The sequence below is a fragment of the Pinus tabuliformis genome, chromosome 8 (genome assembly GCF_031772625.1).
Source record: "Pinus tabuliformis cultivar Carrire ecotype Pingquan chromosome 8, CPIR1, whole genome shotgun sequence".
Taxonomy (NCBI): Eukaryota; Viridiplantae; Streptophyta; class Pinopsida; order Pinales; family Pinaceae; genus Pinus; species Pinus tabuliformis.
In genome coordinates this window covers 521,743,843-521,771,632 of record NC_142294.1, presented here as the reverse complement: position 1 = coordinate 521,771,632, position 27,790 = coordinate 521,743,843, and the positions used below count along the sequence as shown (strand labels likewise).

At 38.3% G+C, this 27,790-nt stretch overlaps 1 protein-coding gene and 1 pseudogene across 2 annotated transcripts in view; both read right to left on the bottom strand.

Moving 5' to 3' along the window:
• Positions 1-27,790, bottom strand: part of LOC149236455 (outer envelope protein 64, chloroplastic-like) — a 348,403-nt pseudogene that overhangs the window by 236,274 nt on the left and 84,339 nt on the right. The gene's annotated exons all lie outside the window — the stretch shown is intronic.
• On the bottom strand, positions 650-27,318 carry LOC149236456 (uncharacterized). The gene is made up of 4 exons (XM_089460996.1): positions 27,158-27,318; positions 27,046-27,065; positions 1,294-1,435; positions 650-1,179 (listed from the first exon to the last, which is right to left on the bottom strand). The coding sequence occupies exons 1-4, from the start codon at positions 27,316-27,318 to the stop codon at positions 759-761; spliced, it is 744 nt and encodes a 247-aa protein (XP_089317122.1). The 3' UTR covers positions 650-758.

Genomic DNA, 27,790 nt, shown 5'->3' with positions numbered 1-27,790 from the left:
CTGTATACTCGCGCAATTGACCTCTCCTGGCAACTTAAAATGATCCTCAGTCTTGCGATGCAGGAGTAGGCAGAAATGTCCAAGGTTGTGGAAGACAAAATTGACATGCTAACGGACAAGTTTGTGGTCTATGTTGAATCAGTGCACCATTGTCACTTTGTAACCAAGGAATCTCCCCACTACACCATGTTGAAGAAGTGCGCTGCCACAAGTGTCTGCTCGCACGTCAAAGGATCTCCTCGCGCCAAGAAGGAGGCAGTCAGTGCTTCCTCCAGTCATCTGGTGGCTCCAATTGCACAGGAAGGCATTACTCAAGAGCTGCCCATCAGCTTGGACGACGACCCTGTGGGGGGAAACCCTTAGCACCAGGGCAGCAACTCTTTTTGCCAATGTTGCATTAATCGTTATCGGGATAATATCAGCACGAGGAAAAAATCTGAAAAAATCGTAATTATTGAGAAATAATCGGAAATAATCAGGAAATAATCGTTTGGTACAAAAATATTCATTGTTTTTTCAAATTTTTTAATATCTAAACCATCTACAACATAAAATAAATACATTGACACATAAATAAGATGTTTAAGATCATTTCTAGTGCTAAAATCACACATAACATTGAATCATGTCTTGAATAGTAAGTCCTAACTCCTGAGTCCCAACTCAGCCTCAAAATATCAACAAAAAATATAATAATGTATCTCATCATGTCATAATGTCATATACAATAAAATGAAGAAAATAACTAAAGTCTAATCCTATTGATTTCCTCTGCCCCTCTTGCGAGAAAATGCCACAGCTTTCCCTTTCCCTCTAGATGTAGATGCTGGTGCCCGTGCTGGTGGAGATGGCAGTGGAGTCTGATGTGCTCTAGAAGCTGAAGAACTAGAAGTAGGAGCTATAGGAGGTAGACCACGTCCTCTACTGGTGGCAGGGGTAGCCCGGGCAGGTGGTGTCACCTCCTCCTCCTCTTCCTCCTCCCCCTCCACTACATCCTGCACTAACCAATCATCAGCAGACTCCATGAGAGGCCTCTCGGCCTCAACCCTCCATGCAGCAGTGGTGTCAATCCCATCCAATGAGATGGCCTCCACATCAGGTGTCCTCTCAAGTTGCCTCACCCACAATCGAAGATTGTAGTAGACATAGACCATGTCATTAAGTCGTTGGGACTCCAACCTGTACAAAGATCATGAAATAATAATTAATAATTATAAAAAAAAAAAAATATTGTCTAATGAATTCAAAAATTTATTTGGAAATTTGCAATATTTTAAATGTTTAAGTGTTAACCTGTTGCGCTTCTTGTTGTATATTTTTTCAAATACACTCCAGTTGCGCTCACATCCTGAGGAGCTACATGTTTGGCTGAGGATGCAAATGGCAAGATTTTGCAGAAGGGGTACCCTACTACCATACATTTTCCACCATGCATCTACAACAAAATTACAAATAAAATTTTAAATAAACATAAGAAAAAAATGGAATTTGAAGAGACAATGAAATTTGAAACAAAGTTACAAACTAAAAAATACCTGGCATTTTAATCGTCCTATCAATGACAACCATCTCAAAGCCAAATGTGCCACCTGCCATCCTATATGTCTCAATTTGTTTAGAGATATCTATACGTTGTTCTGGAGATCGCACCATCTTCTGGACACAGGATAAGAATCCATCGATGATCTCAGCATCAAAATCAAACCCACATGCATAAGAAAATGCGGGGTTCAGGAAAAGCCCAGCAGCATGAATGGGACGATGGAGTGTGTTGTTCCATCGTTCATCAATCACTCCCCATAGGAGGAGTTGTCTCTGAAACCCATTATCTCCCTTACCATCATAGTAGACCCGAATGGCTTCTTTGGCCCTATCCCTGGCCTCATACAAATAGCCCATTGCGGACTTCTCACCATCAACCAACTGAAGAACCTTTACCAAAGGTTCAGTAACGGCGCACACCTCCTGCACCCCCGCCCAGAAGTCTTCCTGGTATGAAACTAGTCTGCATACAGCCTCTCCCTCTAGTTTGCGGCTCATTGGCAAAGCATGCCACTCCTCTGAAAGAAACATTCTCTTCACATCCCACATAGAATTCAAGAGGGATTGAAGAGATATGAAACTGGTGGCAAATCGTGTAATGGCGGGGTGCAACAACTCTTTGCTGTTGGTGAATCTTCTCATCAAGCTAAGCACAGATGTATGGTTATATATAAATTTTGTAATGCTTTTGGATGAATCAACAATATCTTTGACAAAGGGAATTTTCCCTATGTCCTCCAACATCAAATCAATACAGTGTGCAACACAAGGTGTCCAAAATAAAGTAGGATGCCTGTCCATAAGCATCCTGCCAGCAGCAACATAATTTGCAGCATTGTCTGTTATGACTTGGACAACATTTTCTGCACCCACCTCCAAAATAAACACATCTAGCAAATCACATAAAGTTCTTGCATCTTTGATTTGTGCAGATGCATCAACAGATTTGATAAACATAGTCCCCTTGGGACAACTAACCAAGAAGTTTATAAGGGTTCTCCCCTTTTGGTCAGTCCAACCATCTGACATAACAGTGCATCCTGTTTGTGCCCATGATGCCCTAAAATCCTCCAATCTTTGGGTGCAGTCAAGCTTTTCATTTTGAAGAATCCGGCCTCTGAAATCATGATAAGAAGGGATTTTGTACCCTGGGCCAACACTTGCAATAGCATCAACAGCAGGTTGGAAAAATGGATTATTCCTTACAATGCTGAAAGGAATATCACTCCAAAGGAGAAATTTTGCCAGCAACTTGTCAACTTGTTCTTTCTCAGTTCTTTTTAGCATTGAACTGATAGATGGCTGTGAACCAGGTGTGGTTCGAGGAACAAAAAATGATGTGGCAGCTACCGGATTGGTTGATGCTACAGTAGAACCAGTGCCACTTGCTTCAGCTGACCTTTTTAGTTGCCTTTTGATTTCTTCTTTGGCCTCTCTACTCTGGTCTAAAATTTCCAATGCTTTCATGGCTCTTTGGATGAGTTCAGGATTTGTATTTGAACAAGGCCCCACATCATTTCCAAGGATTTGTGCAAGGTGATACTTCAACCTATACACCCCCCTAGACATAGGGTGGCCACACAACATGCAAGTCAAGTTTAGTCTATCATTCGGAGCTTTAGGTTCACCATATTCCCAAAAAGGATCCAATTTCCTTGGCATGTTTGTTTTTTAACTTTGAAGTTGCAAACTTGAATGGTGTTTCGGTGAAGTTGTAAACCTATGGGAAAATAAGGATTACAATTTAGTATTACAAGTTACAAATTTACAATTTAGTATTTTAATTTTTAATTTTTACATTGTACAATGAAAACCCAAGTTACCCAACCAAAAACAACCATTCCAAACTCAAGTTACTCAACCATTCCAAACCCAAGTTACCCAACCAAAAACAATGAAAAAAAACATAAACAATGTTTAAAAAAAAATAAAAAATTGGTGCCCATACCAATTTACCCAACCAAAAACAATGAAAAAATACAAAAACAATGTTTAAAAACAATGAAAACAAAAAAGAATTGATCCCCATACCGTTTCTATGGAGAAATCGGTCTCCTCCTCTTGATTTTCTCCTCTAAGCACTTCAAAAAGCTTCAAACCCTCTCCAACAACGTCTCCCAGCTCTCCTATGCCCTCTGTGCACGTGACTATGCAAATGAATTCATAAAAAACCAAAAAAATCGTTATAAAACCGCGCTGCCGCGAAGCCCCGCGATAATTTCCATTTTTATCACGATTTTTTGGATTTTATCACGATAATTTCCAAAAAATCGGGCAAAAAAATACCCGCGATAATTTCGAATAAAAATCGCAATATTTTCGTTTTGTTGAAAAACTCGCGATAAAACGATAAAATCGCTATAATATCGCAAATTTCACAACGCTGCTTTTTGCTATGTACCTCTTTTAGGCTCTCAGTCGTCGAAGGGCTCTCATCGGCATGCAAATCATCGGCAATAAGGAAATTACAGACAATTATGCCTCCATCACTGTCATCCCTCCCTTCTGCATCATGGGAGAAAGTCTCAGCACGGTTGTTTTTGTAATTTTTCAAAACATCTCAAAAATTCTCCCTCCTTTTGTAAACTTCAATGTAAAAATTGGTCCATCTAAGGCTATGAAGGCCTGCGTTGTTGGCTCTGGTGCTGGAGTGTTTTTCTCACACAACCCAACCCTTTTTGTAAATATTGCTTTTGTGCAATAATATATTCTATCTTATTCACAAAAAAAATGAAAATGACAAAGGAAGAAAGGTTTTCCTATAAAGGTCTTTCAGTTATGGATCACATATTAATTACATCAAAAGGAAAGATCCAAGGAAAAGAAATTATTATTGCTATCAGCACAAGCAACAAGGAAAATTACATCAACATTAGTTTGGCAAATCAACGATTAATTCAAGATCCAAGCAATGGTGAAAGGATAGATATTTGTGGCCAAAACGAGTATGAAATTAGCGATTTACAAGTGATAGTAGATCATTATGAGTACATATCTCAATTTCGTGTTGTAACCACGTATAATAGAAAGATTGACATAATTCTTGGTCAACCTTGGTTTAGAGAATTGGGTGCATTCATGTTAAACATTGAGAAAAAAAAATTGATGTTTTCTTATGAGGGAAAGATCATCACATTTCGAGACATGACAATGAAGTCAAAATCAATTATGTCCTCATCAGAAGACTTTAAAGTTGTTACAAAATTAATACCTCAAAGGAATCAAAACTCAATATCGGAGAAGCAGAAAGAGCTTGAGGAGGCCATATCCAATAAAAACGACAAAAAATCTCATTTAAAAGATCATATCCAGAAACTATTTGTACAAGTCAAAAACTGTAAAACTAAGAAGCAAAAGTTAGAACAAGAAAAAGAAATCTTTGACAAGAAGTTCAACGAAAGTTTATCAAAGAAGGAAGAGAAAATTTTACACTTAAATAACCTTAGTAAAAAATTATTAGAACAAATCAAGTGTTTAATAGACAAGAAGCTTGAACGCCAAAATAAAGTTGACTCAAAAAATGAGGAACTCTTACGTCTCAAAAATCATAATCAGAGCTACTCACTCAAATTAAGAAATTTAAAAATGATAGAAAAAAATCACTAAACAACAAATTAGAAGAATTTCTCACAAAGGAGGTATCGAAGTCGTCAAATGTAATAGTTCAAGTTGAAAATAAAAGAACAAATAACGATTCCATCAATATCATAACTCAAGAAGATGAGAAACCAAAGAAAATTAAAACTTATGCAGATGTTGTAGTTCAAACAGTGGAAATTCCAAATGATGATGCAAGCTCAACAATAGCAAGACCTGAAGGAAATGAGGAAGTTGTCAAAATGATAAAGGAAAGTCCAACCAGAAGAACTATTTATCGACATCCAAATCACAAGAGCAGACTTTCCAATAAATCTATGTACCAGTATCACTTAGAACACAAGCGACAGATGTATGTTCCAAAGAATATTGAAGTTTGTAAAATCCAATCCTATGATAGATATTCATCACAAAATTCTAGTGATCAGAAGATTCCACAAAAGGTTAATTTAGGATGGTCAGATCCTTCCTCCGTGCGACAATTTTATATGTCACTCAAAGGATCATATCAACTTGTATCGACAAAGAAGACTGTCCCGAGACAAGAAAACATTCATAGCAGAAAAAGAGATCAAGTCCTTTCATCAACAAGCTTTGAGGACAAAGCTTTTTGAAGAGGAAGGCAATGTTATGAACATAATTTATGTAAAAATAATAAATATAGATAATAAATAATAATCATTATAATATGTAATTAAATAATAATTAGTTAAACAAAGAGGCATGTCTCTATAGACATGACTTTTCGTGAAAAGGTACTTCCTAGCTATATATACAGGACCCTCACTCTCAATTGTATCATCAATATTATTCATACTTTTTAATATATATTCTTATATCTCAATGGAGGTTTAGTATTTACATATTCCAAGTCTTCTGGAGTATTTAACTTGAAGGACAAACATTGTTTTTTCCATTCCCCCTTCACATTATAACGCTCAAGGATGCTGGAATTTCATAGCTGGTACAAAACAAGGGCATCCTCCATGAAGTAAAATCGATGTCTTGTCATTGATCATTCGCACCTGCTAATTGACGGATTAGCCTAGGAACTCTTCCTCCCATTAGGGTCATAAGCACCCAATATAGCCTTGTGATAATCCTTCAATACCTAAGAAATAACATGTTTACAAGTCTTATGCTAGAAATACATTTGAATATGATGCTTGTGTGAAATACTTTAATGCCCTTTTCTATTAAATATGGCGCACTCTAATACCCTTATGCTTTATGCACCTATGATCTTGATATCACTTGATTTTGTATGTGTTAGATTTTGTTCCCAGGTACAATTGCCATCCCTTCAGGGATTGTATGAGCTTCTCCAACACTTTAGAGAGGACGTCCAACCCCACTTGATGACTCCATGGGGCACTTTTACCTAGGGCATTGACTACATTTTAAGGAGTGTTGACCTAGGGGTGCCTTCAATATAGTTTATAACACTCCTCTCTCTCTCCAAGAACTACAACACTACACCCCAAGAACTAGGACATACTTATAGATTTGATGTACCCCAAGGATGACAGGAGGCCCACAAGCTAGAATTGCACTTACTTGATGGGGGTTGCCTTGTTTTTTAGTACATTTGATGATGATGACTTGAGAACCCCCTAGAGGGGATGGTACATTACTCAAGATAAATACATCATGACCTTGCTCCATGACATCCCCTTCTTAAGACTTGGATTAATGGCGTGCGCTTGGATGAGGATGACGTTTTCCATGATGGAGACTTGATGATCGGATGCCATTTAGTGGAGAGTTGTGACATTTGGGATAAGATGCACCCCCTTGAGTCATCCATGGCACCTTTTGATGACAGGCACACCCTTTGAAGGATGGAATCACCCTTGGAGTGATTTTAGCTCATGTGTGAGAGTTAAAGGAGGATTATTTTTATGTTTTATCATTGAGTTAGCTATCTTTGGAGGTCAGTTTGTGACCTACACAAATTGTAATCACATTTAATATTATTTTAAGGGAATTTTGTCTATATTAACATAAATTGACTTGGTTTCCCTCATAGATAGAGGGAAGTTGATTTATCTTCAATTCATTGTCACACGTACTTGGAGATAAAAGCGCACTAGCTAACTTTTTCTCTCTTTGTCACTATAGAGCAATAGTGGAACAAATTGTCCTAGGGAGGATATTTACATTGGATGGTTTTCTCTCTTGGATGAGGATTAATGATTCTATGATGACTTTGTGCTACTTTCTTGTAAGTATCTTATTCCATCTTGTACTTTTTGAAATATTAGGGTTTTAATGAAATTTTCACCAAAGTAATGTTGAATATTTTATGGCTCTAACATCTCCTTCAACAAGATTTTCATCAAGTTTCTCTTGAGGAACTTACATGTAATTTCCTCCTTTTCAATCTCCATAGAAGATAGAAGGACACTAGAGTTTAAGGAACTGAAAAACCTAAGTGTAACTCTCTCTCTCTCTCTCCTTGGAATCGCTTCCATCAGTCCTCTTCAACAGATTTGTAGCACTAGACTCCATTAGCCCTTGATTGAGAAAGGCACTAGTCCTATTTCGTGTGTCAATCCATAAATCAATAAAAATCACACCCTAAAATTTTCATTTGTCTGTTTTCTAGGGTAAATTAGGGTTAGATTACAACAAAATCTGCATTTTTCAGCATATTATTTACCTTGGACCTTAGTGTCCTAGTGTTTGACTTTGCATGCATTTAATTGGAAATGTAAAAAAATATCATTTTTCAGCTATGGATTAGGGCTGACGTCTAGGGATTTATTGAGTTTTATGTGTTTTCAACCATTGAAAATTGCTATAATTTCCTCTCATTTACTCTTTGAATAGCCCTAATTTTTCACTTATTTATCGTAGATTTTAGACTTACTTTCTTATTGTTTTTATAAATATTTGCATGCTGTAATTTTTCTTATTATAACCCTAGTTTACAGCAGCAAAGTGTGACTTCTAGATTGCTTCTACTTAGGAACCTATTTGAACCTCTTTAGGATTTTCTAAGTCCCCTAGATTTAGCCATTGGTCTTTTTTTACTTGCCCTCTTGAATTTACATATTAAATCACCTGAAAGCCTAATCGTTGAATATTTATCCTTGCGTGAATCTTGTAGTAGAACCATTAGGGGGGTATTTAGCCTAAAAGACCATTTGGGTTACTTAGTCACTAAGATCTATTAGGTCAGCCTCCCTTGTGGAGATTGTATCAAACCACAAAATAGTGGGGGAATAGTTGCTATGGTGACAGCAATAACTAAACCCATTGTTGCTCTCAATCTAAATTACTTAGTGTGGCTTTGCACTAAGGTGTTAGATTTTGCACTAGCAAGGCCTAACCAATCAAATTTAGTGATTGAAGCAAGTTTGGAGCCCGGACCTATGTTCTCTGATCTGCAAACCTTGGAGGTTAGATCCAACATATCATCAAATCAGACCTGGATATGTATTCAGATATGGCTAGATCCATCAGTTCCATAGTTGCTTCTTGTATAGTTGGAAATGTATCCTCAACTAGAAGAATTTTGGGTTTTTTAAAATATGGAAATAAAACATCATTTCCCACCTCTTTGTATTTGCAAAGTTTTGGTCTTTGCTTTTAATCCTCTTATTTATTCTTGGAAAGAAAACTTCTCATCAGAGTTGTAGCAAAGACCTTTAAGTTGGTGCTCTACAATTTCAGTATCGATTCACTTCTAGATCTTGAAAGGTCGAGAGGGATTAGTAAGGGGAGAGATAGTGGGATAAGGACAATGAACAAAAAGTGTCCTTTTAATTTGAGCAGTCATCATGTTTTCAGTTTCCCCAACTCTTTAGGAGGCTTCACTCCGACTAGTGGGATGAGCCATTAGGACCTGTGCACATATCTCTTCTTTCAGACCATTCATAAAGAATTCCCAAAAGAAAGGTATCAAACATGCCTTCAATGCAGATGGCAAGTTGCTCAAAAGTGGAGATTAACTCTTCAAAGGTATCAAATTGTTTAAGCTTGGTCAATCATCCCAAATAATGAGTATCTACTTCAAACCCTACATAAAGGTCTCAAACAAATTGTGTCCAAGCAATATAACCTTGGTGGGAATTCTTATGCCATTCCCACCATTACCAATGTTCAAGACCTAAATATACAACATCCACACAAAATATTATTACGTCATTTCTGATGTCATGCAAGAAAAATAATGTTTCATATGGTGGCCCAGCTCATGGCATCATATCTATCAAATATGTTGAGATCTACTTGAGGGAGTTTATAATATATTTGAGTCATACGATCACAAACATGTGGAGTAGAGTGAGGCCTTGTGGAAATGGATGATTTGACTCCTTTCTTTTGGGGTAGTCGATCCTACAATTTCTAACTCTTGGCTTGATTTTGCGTCACCGTGAGTTCGGAAAACTAATCTGGGATTGACTCTACGTTGAAAAGCTTTGCTTGGATGGCATCAAGATTTTGCTAAGTAGAGGAGAGGTTCTAGTCTATTGTGTCTTACAACTTATCACACATAGTTTCCAAAGTGGAGACTCTGGTAGCTAGTTTTGCACCTCAACTAGAAATTGAGATGTGGGTCTTGTTACCCACCACCAGTGGGTGACCCCTATAGGAGAAATTTTCTCCTAGATTTGTCTTCATTCGATAGCCAGTAGCCCCTTACAGCCACCTGATAGATTGATGTGCTACCATTCTCCGCCACCAGAGCCAGCCATTGTGCGCCCTCGCTCATTTGTTGTTATCTTATGTTTCAAGGTGGGCCATCCAATACCGAAGGTATGATTTTTCATTATGTGATTGGTTGTTTATGCTTGCTTTTCTTGGATACATTTGGGCATGGATTAGTGGGGGGATACAGCGGAAAGAACAGGTTATGACCGTACTCTTGTTCCCTTACCTCAACTTGGGGGGTTAATCATGTATCCTAGTCTCGTGGAATCTCCTTTACTAGCTATTAGCTTTAGGAGTGGCACTACATGGGAAACTCTGATTTTGATTGCATGGTTTCGCTTCCCAATACCATATATTTCACTACCTTCCGCTCATTTCAAGCCCTTTTCACATTTTGTTATGAAACTAGCTCACAAAAGATAGAAAAGATAGATCAACGCCTTAGAATTCAACCTCTTCGAGGGGGAAACCTCCTTTACACTACACAAATGAACAATTCTTGGATGACACAAATGACAAAACCTCATTTCTATATATAGGAGTCTAAGGGTCACAATATAACCAAGCCGACCTAACAATAATAATATAAAAGCACAAAAATAACAATAGTGGGATTCTATGGGGCACAATAATAACAATAAGGGATACAATGACAATAGTAATGGGGGAATCACTAGTATTATAGGGACCTAACATGCCCCTCTCCTTCAAAAAAGTGTTGTCCTCAATGCTTGAGTAGTTTTGGATGCTTCTTTATAAAATTCTCATACTCCCATGTGCAATCTTCAACAGGTAAGTTCTTCCACTTGATGAGATACTCTGAAATTGATCGATTTTGTAGCTGTCGAGTTCTTGTTTCTTTGACTGCTTCAAGTTCCAATATGATTTTTCCTTCCTCATCAAGTTCTAGCAATATTGTTTGAACTGGAACCTTGTCACCTATAACCTTCTTTAAGCATGAAAAATGGAAAACTGGGTGCACTCGGGAGGCTGCAAGAAGCTCCAATTTGTATGCCATAGTACCTATCTTTTGCAACACGTTGTACGGACCATAATACTTTGATGATAATTTATTATCCTTCTTAGCTTGCTTGAGGGACACTAGTTTATATGGTTGTAGCCATAGCAATACCCAATCACCTAGATCAAAACTTCTTTTGCTGCGATGTTGATCTGCCTGTTGTTTCATTCTATTCTACGCCAAGGTGAGGTTATCCTTTAAGAGTTGGAGAACTTGTTGTTGATGCTCGATGTGATCTTCCACTGCTTGAACCTTAGAATTTTCTCTTAAATATGATATGATGGATGGTGGATGATATCCATAAAGTGCCATAAATGGCGTCATTTTTGTTGCAGTATGGAAGGAAGTGTTATACCACATTTAGCCAGAGGCAACCAATTGACCCATTGTGTCTGTTTATCAGATACAAAGCAACGAAGATATCCTTCCATACACTTGTTTACTATCTCAGTTTGCCCATCAGATTGAAGATGATAAGATGTGCTATGAGCTAACTGAGTACCGAGACAAGAAAATAATTATGTCCAAAAATTTCCAGTGAAAATGGGATCTCTGTCGCTTACAATAATTTTTGGGTTTCCATGTAGCTTTTGAATTGTTTCCATAAATGCAGTAGAAACTGTACTCGCTTTAAATGGATGAGGTAATGCACAAAAGTGTGCATACTTGGTAAGTCTATCAACTACCACCAAGATAACACTCTTTCCTTCGGACTTGGCTAAACCTGTGATAAAATCCATTGAAACCTCCTCCCAACGTTGGCTTGGAATTGATAAAGGTTGTAATAGTCTTGGGGTCTTAATGGTTTCAACTTTATTTTGTTGGCAAACCAAACATTCTGCCACAAAATTTTGAATATCTGATTTAAGGCCATCCCAAAAAAAAATACTTCTTAACCTTGTGGTAGGTTTTTAGAAATCCTAAGTGCCCTCCTAAGGGAGAGGTGTGCAATTCCCTAAGAATCTTTTGTTTGAGTTGGGAATTCTTACATAGGTATAATCGATCCTTGTACCATAACGAATCATTTTTCCAGCTAAATGTAACAGGTGTATTGGGATCTTGTTGTATCTTTTGAATGAATGCCCGCACTTCCTCGTCATTCTTCCATTCATCCCTTGCTTCGTTTATCTAATCTGGTTGGATAATAGAAATGACGCAAAGAAATGCTTCCACATCCTCATCCTTTCTTGAGAGTATATCTGCCACAACATTTTGCTTCCCTTTTTTGTAGATGATTTCAAAGTCATAGCCCAACATCTTCGTGACCCATTTTTGCTACTCTTCTCAAGATAATATTTGTTCTAAAAAGTATTTAAGACTATCATGATATGTTTTTACCTTGAAGTGTCTTCCCATTAGGTAGGGTCGCCATTTCTTAAGTGCATGTAGTATTGCCAGCATTTCCTTCTCATAAATAGCTTTGTGTAAATACTTTCCTTTGATTGGATAACTTTCGAAAGCAATGGGTCTTTCTTCTTGCGTTAAAACAACACCAATTCCATTTCCTGAGGCATCACATTCCACAATAAAGGTTTTTGTGAAGTCTGATGTAGCTGAGACTGGTGCTTGGCACATTGCCTCTTTAAGATGTTCAAAGGCCTTTGTTGCTTCTGGAGTCCATGAGAATGCATCTTTCTTCAATAATGTTGTTAGAGGTGCTACTATTCTCCCATAATTACTAACAATCTTGCGATAATACCCTACCAACTCGAGAAATCCACGTAGATGTTTTATGGATGTGGGGATTTTCCATTCCTTAATGGTTTTAATTTTGTTAGGGTCTACCTTAACACCTTCATGAGATACAATATGACCCAGATATTTCACCTCTTGTACTCCAAAGAAACATTTGGAGATTTTTGCATATAATTGTTTCTCCTCCAATAGTTTGAGCACCATGTCAACATGTTGGACATGATCCTTCCAAGACTTGCTGTAGATTAGTATATCATCAAAAAATACTAACACAAATTTTCTAAGGGTGGGTTTGAAAATGGAATTCATCAAACTTTGAAATGTAGAAGGTGCATTAGTAAGGCTAAAAGGCATGACCAAAAATTCATAATGACCCTCATGAGTTCTAAATACTGTTTTTCGAATGTCTTCAGTCTTCATTCTGATTTGATGATATCCTGAATGAAGATCCAACTTGCTAAAGTAAATTGATCCATGCAATTCATCCAATAATTCATCAATGACAGGAATGAGAAATTTATCTTTAATAATGAGCTTGTTAAGCTCCCTATAATCTGGACACATGCGGCATGATCCATCCTTCTTGTGAACCAATACTACTGGAGCAGAAAAAGAACTTTGACTAGGTTGAATTATACCAGCCTCTAGCATTTCTGCAACCATACGTTCAATTTCACTCTTTTGGACATAGGGATATCTGTAAGGCCTGATGTTTAGAGGAACACTTCCTGGAATCAAATTGATCGCATGATCATGATCACGAATAGGTGGGAGGCCTTTGGGAGTCTCAAATACCTTAGAATGATTGTCCAAGAATTTTTGGAGATCTGGAGAAATGGATGATTTCGATGTGGGAACCTCTAGTGAACATAATTGTGCAATTATGCCTTGATGTTCTTTCTTTAAAAGCTTTGTTATTCCATTAGAGTTGATTATCTTTCCCGGTTTGCCTGCGATACCCCTTAATTCAACTTCCTTTCCTTTTGCAGAGAATTTCATGAAAATTTCTTGAAAATTAAAAGCTATTGTACCCAAGGATTGTAGCCATTGGACTCCTAGTACAACATCAACACCACCCATTGAAATGGAAAGCATTGGGCTATTCAATACATATTCTCCCATGGATAGCTTGATATTATGGCACTTTCCTGAGCAATTTATGGTTCCTCCACTTGCAACCATCACTTGACACTCTGGCATTGGATATAGGAAGAAATTAAATGCCTTGGCTATCTTACAATGAATAAAATTATGGGTACTTCCTGAATCAATCAACACTATTACCTTTTTCTTCTTGATATGCCCTTCTATCTTGATAGTTTGAGGAGTGGTAATTCCAGCCAATGCATTACAAGATATGGTCAGATTCATTTCTTCTTTCTCTAGGGTTTGTTCCTGGTGTATATCCTCTTCTTTTGACATTTCTTGTTCCTTTTCTTCCTCCTCTTCACAATCTATGTAAAATAATTTCTTCTCGGCACACTTATGACCTTTAGTGTATTTGCTATCACAACTGTAACAAAGCCCTTTTGCTCTTTTTTCTTCCAATTGTTGTGGTGTCAACCTTGTAGGTTGTGGATGGCTAGGGGCAGCAACACTTCCATCTTTATGATTTTGAGTGGTAGGCTTCCTTGTTGCCATAATTTTGCTTTCCATTTTTCTTGCCAACCTAAATGCCTTCTCCAATGAATTTGGTTCCCAAAGGCGAACCTCATGTTGGATGTTATCTTTTAAAGTCCCTATGAACACATCAATCCTATGCTCCTCTGCAATATCTTTTACCCTTATATTCAATTTTTAGAAGTCCTCAATGTGCTCCATCATTGAACCCTTTTGTTTGAGATTTATCAATTGGCTAAAAAAAGTGTTGCTTTTTGTATCCTCATAATGTGCTATCATTTCATCCGTAAAAATAGCCCAAGTGACAATTTGTTTATGAGAGCAAAGCCATCGATACCATACAAACTGATTTGGTTCCAAATATAAAGTTGCAATGCGTACCTTTTGTGTGTTTTGCACATTATGGAGATCGAAAAATTGCTCCATCTGTAGTATCCATGTTCTGGGATCCTTGCCATCAAACTTCCTCATATCGATCTTTGGAACATGGTGGTTCTTCGATCCAACATTAGAGTCTATGAAATCATGATTAACATTTATTTTGTTCTCATCATGAGTTTCCTTTACTACCCTTTCGCCATTAGTAAGCATTTCTTGTAGAAACTTTGTCAAATTTGTCTTCAAATCTGTCTTCAAATCTTCCATGCTTGTCTTCAAATCTATCTTCAAATCGTCCATCTTAGCTTCCACGCCATCCATCTTAGCTTCCACGCCATCCATCTTAGCTTCCACGTCATTCATCTTAGCTTCTACGCCTTTCTTTAAACCATCCATCTTAGCTTCCATGCCTTTCTTTAAACCATCCATCTTAGCTTCTACGTCTTTCTTTAAACCATCCATCTTATTTTCTGTTACTTTTTGTGCGAGTGAAATTTGTTGCACTTGTTCACGTAATTTTAATATTATCATGTTGCATTTCTTCCTCTTCTTCATGAGTCATGCTAGAGCTTTTAGGTTGCTTACTAAGTGTTTCCATTTTCTTTCTTTGGGGCATCAATTACCGATAATAATGCTTCACTATGCCCTTTGAATTCCTTCAAACTAATTTTTCAAACCAAACTTATGCAAAAATTTAAAAAAAACTACACACCTTTTTTCACTTTATAGAAGCTTGATATTGAATCTGATGTATCTCTGTAATTTTGGATCTCCCAGGTCTGAAATTGCTTCCTACGGTAACCTCTGAGGAAGCTTTCTAACCCTGCAATTTTGATCAATATTGGATTCTCCAATGAAGAGTTATGCCAAATCTCCCACGATGACCTGAGTATAGACTTGTTCAGTAGAGCGAACTTGTACGACGTGCCGCAGGTCACTGTTTCAACCTTAGGTTTTGAAAATGGTACCCAAGCAACTACAGCCAGTCCTTCTACAACTTCTTACAAACATTCAATCTGATGCTCAAAGAGAAAGTTATGACGATTCTCCCAAGGTGACCTGTTTGGAATGTAATTCGGGGGTCTGCAAAAACCCTAACTTCCTCAGATTATATCTCCGAAAATATAGGGAGACAAGATTTGAAATTCGAATGCGAGGTTCAACACAATTTCGTCTCAAATGGGTTTTTTTCGCTTCTGAAACGTCGCAGGAAAAAATTTATAGCGAAAATTGCACGATGACCTGTTTGGAGCAGCAAAATCCTAGAATCCAAAGCTCTGATACCAAACGTTATGAAACCAGCGCACAAAAGATAGAAAAGATAGATCAACGCCTTAGAATTCAGCCTCTTTGAGGGGCAACCTCCTTTACATTACACAAATGAACAATTCTTGGATGATACAAATGACAAAACCTCCTTTCTATATATAGGAGTCTAAGGGGTCACAATATAACCAAGCCAACCTAACAATAATAATATAAAGGCACAAAAATAACAATAGTGGGATTCTATAGGGCACAATAATAACAATAAGGAATACAATGACAATAGTAATGGGGGAATCACTAGTATTATAGGGACCTAACAATTTTGCCCATCTAGGTCCACATTGGTCATTTGGATCCACAAGTTGTTGGTTGCGCCCTTCCCCTTGTCCACACCTTGGGTTAGGCCTAGAACGATGCCCCAGAGGTTGATGCATTTAAAAAGAAAGATAAAAGCATAGCATGGCCACATAGGACAAGGAATGTAGCACAAAATGCAAAAGATGGTCAAGACAATAAAATTTTGCACGTGGAAAAAAGCCAAGCATGAGCTCTAGCCCCTATCATTATGGCCATCATCCTAGTTCCTAGGGCCCTTATCAATGCCCCTTGCATCATTAAGGAACCCATGAATGACCCAAACCCTAGTGGGTGATGAACTGCCCCACCTTAAGGAGGTGATCACTGATATATCTTACACATCCTGCTCTCATCCCCTTGAGCCCCAAGCAGTGATTCATGTACCACAATTGTTCCCTCCTACATTCATCATCGCTACCCTTGTATGATGGCGTGTGGCTTGGAGCCTCCCTTTTTTCCCCTACTTTGTTCCATCACTATTTCACATGGCACCTGCCATTTGATAGATGTGCCATGAACTTCTCACTCCCTTAAAGGTTGAAACCACCTAATAGGGTCTTCATTAACCTCTCTTGCCAAGAAAGGAAACATACGGGTATGTCTAAAGCCCCATTTGGAAGGGAAAGCCACTATGAAGTGTCCACTTGTGCCCTTGATTAGCATCTGGGCATGTCCAAAGCCCCATTTAAAAGGGATGCCACTATGAAGTGTCCACTTGTGCCCTTGATTAGCAAGCATATTTACTCAATTAAACTAATGAATTATTGTATTGGAAGGTGAGGAGACGCATTAAATCTTATATAGAATTGCAGGTGGGTTTTCATCTTGGACTTCGCCTCCCAGCATGCAGAGCATTGATTGCCACACCATGGGCTTCTTTAGCACCACCACATTGCCTGTTCGTGCCCTAGTTATACAGAGATGATGATGCACTTGGACCACATTGTCAAGCGGGCTACACATTCCACTCGATACTTGGCAATTGATCCAAGGCTCGGAGGAGGTTGTCTTTCTTGAGGAGACATGGTAGGGCATGTGTCATCTTCTAGCCCTCATTGATGGAGCATCAACTTGATCTTGAGCCATTTGGAGACCCATTTGGAGCCCATAAAGCCCAACTTGGGGTTTGGAAGTGTTTTGCAGCATTTGGAGGGCATCCCCCTATTATTCATCATTTTTTAGGCCTTCACCCTCATCTTCAACACATAAGGCCTCTACACTAGCCTTGGAGAGCACTTCGCATTAATGACATGGACTAAAGGAGAAGCTAAATAATAATTAATGTTAAAGCTATGTTGGTTGCCTTGTAACCAAGGGTCTTCACGTCATTTGTTATGTTTTAGGGGCTTTGTAATTAGCAATTCAAATTGTTAGAGCTTGTATAAATACATGAGACCTAGTCTCATTACAAACTATCACACTTGGATTTTCAGCTAGCTCATTAGATATTTTCGGCCTGCAATTTGTGGAGAGATTTGGATGGATTAAATGCATTTTGACATTTGGAAATTTTCGCCATCTCTCTTGGAGCTTTTTGTTGGCATTTTGGTGGATGGATATATTCATCATTGTCTTGTAAGTGTCATTTAATGCTATATTTTTTATCTAGTGAATGTCTAATGCTTGGAATCTTGTCTTATGGTTTTTAACATGCCCTAATTAATGAAATTTTGTTAGAACATTGAGGCTATTAGAAATTTTGCATGTGTTATTCATGGATAATGAATGAATGAATGTTCCTAGAGGTTATTTTGCATATTGCATCCTTGAAACTCCATTAATTATTGTCGACAAAGTGTAAATTTCTAGAGTAGTCGTGTAGTTGACTCCATTAGGGCTAGTGAAGCTACCTCTATGTCTCCTTGAAGAGTGAGGTTGACAAACCAAGATTATTTTGACTCCAATTGTCCCAGTAGCTAGGCACTGGTCTTAAACCCTTATTGATCACTCTCATCTCAACAAATCATCTTTCTTTCACATTTTCCTCCCCTCTTTTTCCTTGTTCCTTTAAGGATAAGGAGGCCTCCCTAGAGCTTGGTGTGAATTGCATTAAAGAGGAGCTTTTGCAAATCGTTTGGACAACCTTCACCGTTGGTGTTTCCTCTAGCTCTCCTCCCGATTTGGGGCAATTCTCACAATGGATTTGCCACGAAATTTGGTGCCCTAATCATCACATCAAGAGGGAACCCTAGGTGCTAATCGTTCAACTTGGGGATTTCTTCAAGGCTCGTGCTTTAGTACTTGTTGAAGTATATCTTTCGTAGCCTTTTCTCTAGACTACCTTGATCTTGGATGAACTTTTATCTCGTCAAATATCTCAACCCTAGGTCTCGTGTAGTCTTTCTTTCAAGGGGTTTTTCTTGGAAATTCTTTCCAATTTCTCCCAAAGCTCATAATTTCATTGAACCTTTCCATTGAATGAACAAACTTGCCTCACTTCAAACCTATCCTAGACACATCTATCACAAGTGAGTGATACTAAGACTCCTCCCGTCGGTGATATTCCGAGAAGAGAAGGGGACTTAGGCTGTGGTGACAGTGAGCCTCTATCCCAAGGTGTTGTTGTGCCCTCTAGCTTTTGCCTATTCACAAGGCCTGCTAGTTTCTACAGTAACATTTTTGTGTCATTGTCGGGGACACAAGACATGTGTCTTGTTCCCATATTCCATTGGAAGAACAAAACCCTGGTTCTTCATTGAACTTCAAGGTCAATGCTTGTAGGGTGAAGCAAGCATCTCTCAAGGCAAACTTAAGTTCACCTTGGCGACTCCTACATAAGTGATATGCATAAGCTAATAGGATGTCTTGCATTCATGAAGACCCTCCTCCTAGGATTAAAGGGCTCTATGATGAATGTCGTGAGCAAAGAAATCAAAATGTTGTTGATTATCACAAGTCTACTTCATTCAAACCATTGAACTTTGATGCATACCCTGATCCCATCTACCAATTGCCTAACAAGTACCTAGAGTAGTTGTCTAAGTTTGATGGAAGTGATGTTGTTGGTGCCCTAGACCATGTGCATAGTTTTGCATACGAAATCACTTTAATGTTCTACAATGAGCTTCTTGTGTACAAAGAAGACATAGAAGATATTATTATGATGCTCTTTGCATTAACATTAGAAGGAAATGCTTGGAATTGGTATAGTGAATTGCATCCAGAAAGCATTTTCAACTTTGATCAATTTAAAGATATTTTCATGAAGCAATGGACTAATCACCAAGTCGAGAAAGGTGGCTCTAGTAATGTTCAAGAAAATGAGGGAAAGGAAGCCCTCTTTCTAGATCATCAAGATGAGATCAACAATAAAAGTAATAAAGAAGAAGAAAGCCAAGAAAAGCCTTTCCTACCTGATTCGCATGAATCGAGTGATGAGGATGTTGATGGAAAATGTACCTTGGAAGGGGTGGTTGAATGCAGCCCAAATCTTAATAAGGGTGTTCTACCTCTCATTATGCATAAAGGTGCTCCATCCAAGCCCTTGGATGATGATATTGGAGATTATTTATATATTGAAAAAGAGAAATGGGAGGTTAGTGGCCATCCTTGTAATGAAGACCCTATCTATGACACCGATGATGACATCAATAGGGCCCTATCTTGCCTTGCCTTCCTTATGAACTTGGGGATATATCTAAGTCATTAGTGGATCCTTTCCTCGCCCCTTTTCACGCAATCACTAATGATTATGAGCTTTATCCCCCTTCTGAGGATGGCCTAGAGGATAAGCAATTCATTAGATATATCACTTCTTCCCAACCATGCTCTAAAGGTAATGAGCACGTGGTGGTTCCCTTCCTTACATCCAATCATCCTATTGAGCAATCTTCCTGTTGTCTCTCTCCATATCATCAGTCCCCTTTTCCTTGACATCGTGACCTTATGGTAAACATGAAGTTTGTCATCATTGTGAGGGACCATGATAAGGATGCTTGAGGTGGCTCTTCGTCGAAGGTTCATGAGCTTGATTACTGACATCTCCATCTTCTGGTTGGAAGCGTAGATTCGATTATGAAAGTTGATGTCTTTCCCTTCAGCCAGAGTTCATTTCTATGATGTATGGGTCTCTTATTTTCCCACCTCCCACCCTTGTGACCCTATATATGATTCTTCTTATCTTTACTTCAAGGATTTATTACGTGAATAATCATAGGGGTAGGTGTTTTTATATTGATCTAATAATGTCTTGGTTGTTGTATTGGCTCTATGATTACACTTAGCATTTGTATATTATGTGCATGTTAGAGTAGGATGCATTAAATACTAGTTTTTGCATTAGAATTTAATATAACGTTATGTTCTCATGCTAGATTAGGTGCATTCAGATTAGACTTGCATTAATTTTATTTCCTGTTTGATTTTATGGACTAACAAAAGCATGGGCAATCAAAGGACGCCATCAAAACATGTTGCCCTGTTTGCTTGGTCTATGACATGCAATTAACAAGTCTACAGTCCCAAGTGATTGTTGGTGTTCTCATGACCTCCCTGTTTGAGTACATTATTCATGCACTCTACTAAGAGCTCATGTCCCAGTTGGAGCCAGATGTTACCCACCACTAGTAAATGATCCCTATAGGAGAAATTTTCTTCTAGATTTGTCTTCAGTCAGCAGCCAGGAGCCCCTTGCAGCCACCAATAGCTTGATGTGCTAACATTCTCCACGACCTGAGACAACGATTATGTGCCCTCACTCATCTGTTGTGATCATATTTTGAAGGTGGGCCATCCAACCCTGAAGGTATGATTTTTCATTATGTAATTGGGTGTTTATGCTTGTTTTTCTTGTGCACATTTGGGCATGGATTAGTGGGGGGATTCGGAGGAAAGAATGGGTTTTGACTGTACTCTTGTTCCCTTACCTCAACTTGGAGGTTAATCCTGTATCCTAGTCCCATGGGATCTCCTTTATTGGCTATTAGCTTTAGGAGTGGCACTACATGGGAAACCCTAAAATTTGGTCGCATGATCCCACTTCTCAATACCATATATTTCACTCCCCTTTGCTCATTTCAAGCCCTTTTAACATTTTCCCCATCTAGGTCCACATTTGTCCATTAGGTCCATAAGGTGTTAGTCACCCCTTCCGCTTGTCCACACCTTGGGTTGGGCCTCGAATGATGCCCTAGAGGTTCATGCAGCTAAAGAGAAAGATAAAAGCATAGCATGGACACATACAATAAGAAATGTACCACAAAATGCAAAAGATGGTTGGGACAATAAAATTTCGCATGTAGGCAAAATCCAAGCATGAACTCTACCCCCTATCATTATGGCCATCACCCTAGTTCCTAGGGCCCCTATGAGTGCCCCTTGCATCATTAAGGAACCCATGAATCTCCCAACCCCTGGTGAGCGATGAACTGCCCCACCTTAAGGGGGTGATCACTGTATATCTTGCACACCATGCTCTCATCCCCTTGAGCCCCGAGCAGTAAAATTTAGAAAAAACAATAAAAGGCAAAAGACAAATGAAAAAGGGTCAAAAAACAAAGATCGGGATAACTCATGTACCATGATTGCTACCTCCTACATTCGTACACCCAAGGTGTGGGCCTCCTTCATCATAGCTACCCTTGTACCATGGCATGTGGCTTGAAGCCTCCCTTTTTGCCCCTACTTTGTTCCATCACTATTTCACATGACACCTGCCATTGGGTGGATCAATGTTGCACGAAGCGGGAGCGAAGCGGAAGCGTTTTTTGGGAGCGGGGACGCTGAAGCGTCATTTTCCAAAAATCTAGGAAGCGAAGCGTCCGCGGAAGCGTCTGCTATATATATATATATATATATATATATATATATATATACATATTTTTATATTTTTTTGCATTTATACTCAAAACAAACATCCCAAATACCAAATTAATTGTAGAAGACATGAAAACATGCATATTTTTGCATAAATCAAGATAGATATAACATCCATTGTACATTAATGATCTAGAATCTAGATTCTTCTCCTCTTGTCTAGGCTTTGCCTCTACCTCGATTGTCTAGGGATATTAGTCAACATTGCCCAATTTTGATCAAACTACCTAATTCAAGACTTAAAATATGGTAGAAAAAGCTTAACATGTTTGATCGATGATTTTGACTTGATTGAAAGGTATTTTTTTGCTAAGGGCGTGCCGCGTGACAAAGGAGTTCAACAATTAACACCACCAACACCAGGGTTCATATAGGGCTTGGTACTCTTGATTAAATGCTAATCGCATACCTTCATACTTGATATAATCTAATGAAATGCCACAATCCCATTGATCCTGAATACCTGAAAACTGTTAAGTCTGCTGAATTTTGAATAGGATATGAAATTCTATTTTCTCCATATGAAGTCCAATGAGGCTGGAACCACTCTCAAACATTCTGAGTCATTTCATGGTAATGTTAAAAATTTAAGTAAAAGGATGAAAATGAAAAATAAAGGAGAATGTCACTTTTACTTTAAGAATTTAACATTACCATGAGGGAGCATCTGCTATATTTATATTTTTTTTTGCTTTCATTTGTCACCCTAACCCAAGGTGGACCCACCCCCAACAAGCAAACTCACCTAAAATTTAAAAAAAAATTGAAAAAAAAAACGATTTTCTAAATGCTTTTCTGGAAGCGTACGGAAGCGTCTGGGAAGCATCTGGGAAGCGCCTGGGAAGCGTCTGGGAAGCGCCGTACGAAGCGCACTTCGGAAGCGCCAGCGCTTCCAAATTTCCAGGAAGCGTCTAAAAATTTCGGAAGCGCGCTTCCGGCCAAGCTTCCTAGGCGCTTCCGTACGGGACGCGCTTCGGGGCTTGGAACCGGGGGGGGCGCTTCGTGCATCACTGGGGTGGATGTACCATGGACCTCTCACTCCCTTAAAGGTTGAAACCACCTAATAGGGTCCTTCATTAACATCTCTTGCCAAGGAAGGAAACCTCTGGGCACGTCTAAAGCCTCATTGGAAGGGAAAGCCACTATGAAGTGTCCACTTCTGCGCTTGATTAGCAAGCATATTTACTCAATCACACTAATAAATTATTGTATTAGAAGGTGAGGAGATGCATTGGATCTTATACAGAATTGCAGGTGGGTTTTCATCCTAGACTTGGCCTCCCTAAAAGGGATCCAGGGCCCAAAGAAGGTTTTGTCTTTCCTGGGGAGACATGAGAGGGCATATGTCACTTTCTATCCCTCATTGATCTTGAGCCATTTGGAGCCCACAGAGCCCAACTTAAGGTTTGGAGATGTTTTGCAACATTTGGAGGGCATCCCCCTCTTATTCATCACTTTTGAGGCCCTCACCCTCATCCTCAGCACATAAGGCCTCAACGCTAGCATTGGAGAGCACTTTGCATTAATGACATGAGCTAAAGGAGAAATTAAATAATAATTAATGTTAATGTTATCTTGGTTGGTTTGTAACCAAGGGTCTTCACATCATTTGTTATGTTTTAAGGGCTTTGTAATAAGAAATTCAAATTGCTACAGCTTGTATAAATACATGAGACTTAGTCTCGTTAAAAACCATCACACTTGGGATTTTCAAGTAGCTCATTGTTGGCAATTTGGTGAATGGATATATTCATCATTGTCTGTAGGTGTCATTTAATGCTATATTTCTGATCTAATGCATGTCTAATGCATGGAATCTTGTCTTCTGGTTTTTAGTGTGCCCTAATTAATGAAATTTTGTAAGAACATTGAAGCTATTGGAAATTTTGCATGTGTTATTCATGGGTAATGAATGAATGAATATTCCTAGAGGTCATTTTGCATATTTCATCCTTGAAACTCCATTAATCATGGCCAATGAAGTGTAAATTTCTATAGTAGTCGTGTAGTTGCCTCCATTAGGGCTAGTGAAGTTGCCTCTGGGTCTCCTTGAAGAGTGAGGTTGACAAACCAAGATCATTTTGACTCCAATTCTCCCAATAGCTAGGCATCGGTCCAAACCCTTGGTGATCACTCTCAACTCAACAAATCATCTTTCTTTCACCTTTTTGTCCCCTCTTTTTCCTCATCCCTTTAAGGATAAGGAGGCCTCCCTAGGGCTTCGTGCGAATTGCATTAGAGAGGAGCTTTTGCAAAACCATTTGGACAGCCTTTTGCGTTGGTGTTTCCTCTAGATCTCCTCCCGATTTGAGGCAATTCCCACAGTGGATTGTCCACATAATTTGATACCCTAGTCATCACATCAAGACGGAACCCTGGGTGTTAATCCTTCAACTTGGGGATTTCTTTAAGGCTTGTGCTTTAGTACTTGTTGAAGTATATCTTTCATAGCTTTTTCTCTAGACTACCTTGATCTTGGATGAACTTTTATCTTGTCAAATATCTCGACCCTAGGTCTCGTGTAGTCTTTCTTTCAAGGGGTTTTTCTTCGAAAGTCTTCCCATCTTCTCCCAAAGCTCGTACTTTCATTGAACCTTTCCATTGAATGAAACATCTTGCCTCACTTCAAACTTATCCTAGACACATCTATCACGTGAGGGATACTAGGACTACTCCCGTCGGTGAAAATCAGAGTAGAGAAGGGGACTTGGGTTGTGGTGGTAGTGGGCCTCTGTCCCAGTGTGTTGTTGTCCCCTCTAGCTTTTACCTATTTATATGGCCTACTAGTTTGTGTAATAATAGGTCCACAAGAAAAAGGTTCCCAGAAGATGGTACCGTCCAATCAACATTGTGTTATGGGTCTATTGAGATAGTTGCCTAGTAGTAGGGAAAAAGAGTCCTCCAAAAAGACTTTACTTAGAAAGTGGTACCAAGACAATATTTTCTACACAAAGATTTTGCTAAGATAGGTCCTCTGAGTAGGACCCATAATTTGTTTGTCTTACTCCTACAAAGTTATACTAGCCTGGATATTATTGTGTTGACAAAATTCTCAAATTCCCAATACTACAATTTATGTAGGAATTTTATGGACTATTAGCAAAGAGTGAGGTTTCGAGGGTCCCAAGCACAAGGGAGTGCCAAGTGCTATAGCTCTCTAATATACGTGCAAGGTCCAGTAGTAGTACTAGACCTAATTTTTTGGGCACCAACTATGGAGGCTCAACCATACCCTTAGCCATACCACCTACTGACCTAGGTACTAGAGAGTAATATTTCCAAGTGTGGTTCTTGATGCACTATAGCAACAAGACAATCGATTAGATTAGCTAAAGTTGGTTCCAAGTGGCCTAGGGAACTTTCAAAATACCCTAAGATATGTAGAAGTGAAAATTATATATAGAGATGAAGACTAATGTGGTACTACTTGAAGGGGTGCCAACAACTTGTTACAAGGGTGTCCAACCAAGTGAAACTTCTTGTATTTCCTATGTGTATTCCTCCTCTACAACAAATTTACCCATTGAATGCAGATCACTATATTATTTATAGACATCCGAATGTGTCTCGAGCCCCAAAAAAATGCTCTTTAATATTGGCTTAGGAAAGTGCTCTATCAATGCATTCCTTAAGTGAAGCAAATTCAAAATAAATGCACTCTAAACTACCAAAACACTGCAAGAAAAATTATTCAATGGCACTCAATGCATTCATATAGTTTAGATTAAACAGGATCAAAAAAATCACAGATTACCAAAGAAATAAGTTGCACCATAATGAGTCATGGGTGACAGGTTGCCATGAATTCCTTCGCTTGACGTGGAGCTAGTGGTATGAGAACTAAAGAATGGGAAAGTGAAGAGTTGTTTGTTGTTATCAAAGTGTCTAGAAAATGAAATGTCCAACCTCTTAACTACTCATCCAATGTGCCTATATAAACAAAAAGCAAAAAAAAAATCCTTCTGCAAACTATTAATTTTTCATTGAACCTAGCACCTAACAATTCATTAACCTAGCAGATTACAAATCTACTGAATGAAAGCACAGCTAGATTCTTAACATAATTAGTGAAAGAAGATTTCACACAACCAATCTCAATATTATACAAATAGATTATGTCCAATCAACAGTTCTTCATTAGTATTCAGAACTTACTTGGACTCTCATCCAGGGATAATAGCCCAACTAAGAAAATCACAAATTATAATATACCTTGGATCTAATTCAACAGATCATGCCCTAGTTCAATCATCGATCCCCTTGGCTAATAGAGATCTCCAATCTCTTCTTCTGCACTTCCTCGAACCCAACACACTAAAGTATCACACTCCTCATTGAGATGTCTCTCTCAATGTCTTGTGTTGTTGTATGGTATGTCTTCTCCCTCTCCTTAGCCTTGCTTTTATAACTTTACATTGAGCTAAATCCCTAACCCTAATCTCCAAAGTGATTGACGACTGAGATTAGATCTCGCCTCACTTGAGATCAAGGGCTGAGATTAAAATATAATTATTAAAGTAAATATTTCATTTTTCCTAAGTTTACAGCTCAATTAGCCAACATAATAATTATGTGTTTTCCTAAGTCAAAACTTAGGCTAAGTTACAAAAGCAACTTGCTCACACTAGAGCAAGTGTCTGAGATCTTGGGCAACTTCTGCATGCCTAGACACTTAGGCCTGTGCAGAAGTACCTGCCAATGCTTCCATTTGCTTGAACCATTTGCCTGAAAATTTGAGATGTATTTTCTGCAGACTTGTATATGAGTTGTGATTATTTTATCTGATGAAATTCAATTCAATTCACAATACTGCTAATGCTGCTAGATGAACTTAGATCAATTTTCTTTGCATCTGAATTAGAACCACGTAGTATCTCTGGAACAGATGGTTATGACCAGATATGAATAGATTCTTGCAATCTAGAAAAAGTTTGTAACTTCCTTGTTATCAAAAAGAAAAAACTTCAGAAATTTATGTTGTAATGGATTTTCCACCCATGTAATTGGAATTAGATTGATATGGATCTAGTTGACCTTCCATTAATTTTAATTTGCAGCTCCATCTTTTAAGACCATAGAAAGCCGGTAAAAACCTTTAATTTGATAACCTAAGCTGCACATAAAAGCCTGGTAATGTATTAAAGTAAAGTTTTCAAGCTGGATGTTTCAGATTTGTATGAAGTATATCCAATGATGAACACCCACTGAATCTCTGTAGCAGAAAGATCGACAACATTAAACTCCATAAGAATACCAAAAGACATTGAATTGGTGGCAAAATTCCTCAAAGCATCATTATCCACGGTTCTTGAGTTGCCTTTGCTATCAGGAAGATCTATTGAACCTATCTTTGTTCTCATTTCCATGGCTGAAATATGGCTTAGATGACTTGTATATCCTCCTTCAGCAGTTTGTTCCTCTCCTTCACTCACTCTAAGGTATTATTTTACCAAAAGAATAATAAAATCCTCAAAAAATGAGGTTGAAAGGGTTATCTTGGCTAAATTGTTCTAGCAAAAGAAGAAAATCTGATTTTCTTAGCTCATATCTCCATGGAAACATCACGTCCTCTTGCTAGCTTTACTCATGACTATTTTAGCAAAAAGCATTCATTCACATTAAGTGAATCAACCCCTTATTTTCTGTTTAATATATGATGAAGTGGATTAAGTCAGAACTTTGATAAATCAATCATTATATAACTTATATGATCTAAAACACCCTTTAAGTCTTCAAAATCAAAAATTATTGCATACGGAAAAACCTTACAAAAGGCGGAAAACACTATCGGGAGTGAACAAACATGAAGAAACAGTGAAAAACAAAGCTATCGGACGT

What these genes read in the sequence shown, in the direction of transcription:
- LOC149236456 (XM_089460996.1), bottom strand. Translation starts at nt 27,318, where the DNA reads ATGGAAATGAGAACAAAGATAGGTTCAATAGATCTTCCTGATAGCAAA. An exon ending in CTTTCTGCTACAGAGATTCA is followed by an intron (nt 27,066 to 27,157) that starts GTGGGTGTTCAT and finishes TTTTATGTGCAG; the next exon opens with CTTAGGTTATCAAATTAAAG. An exon ending in TACAACAAGAAGCGCAACAG is followed by an intron (nt 1,180 to 1,293) that starts GTTAACACTTAA and finishes ATCTTTGTACAG; the next exon opens with GTTGGAGTCCCAACGACTTA.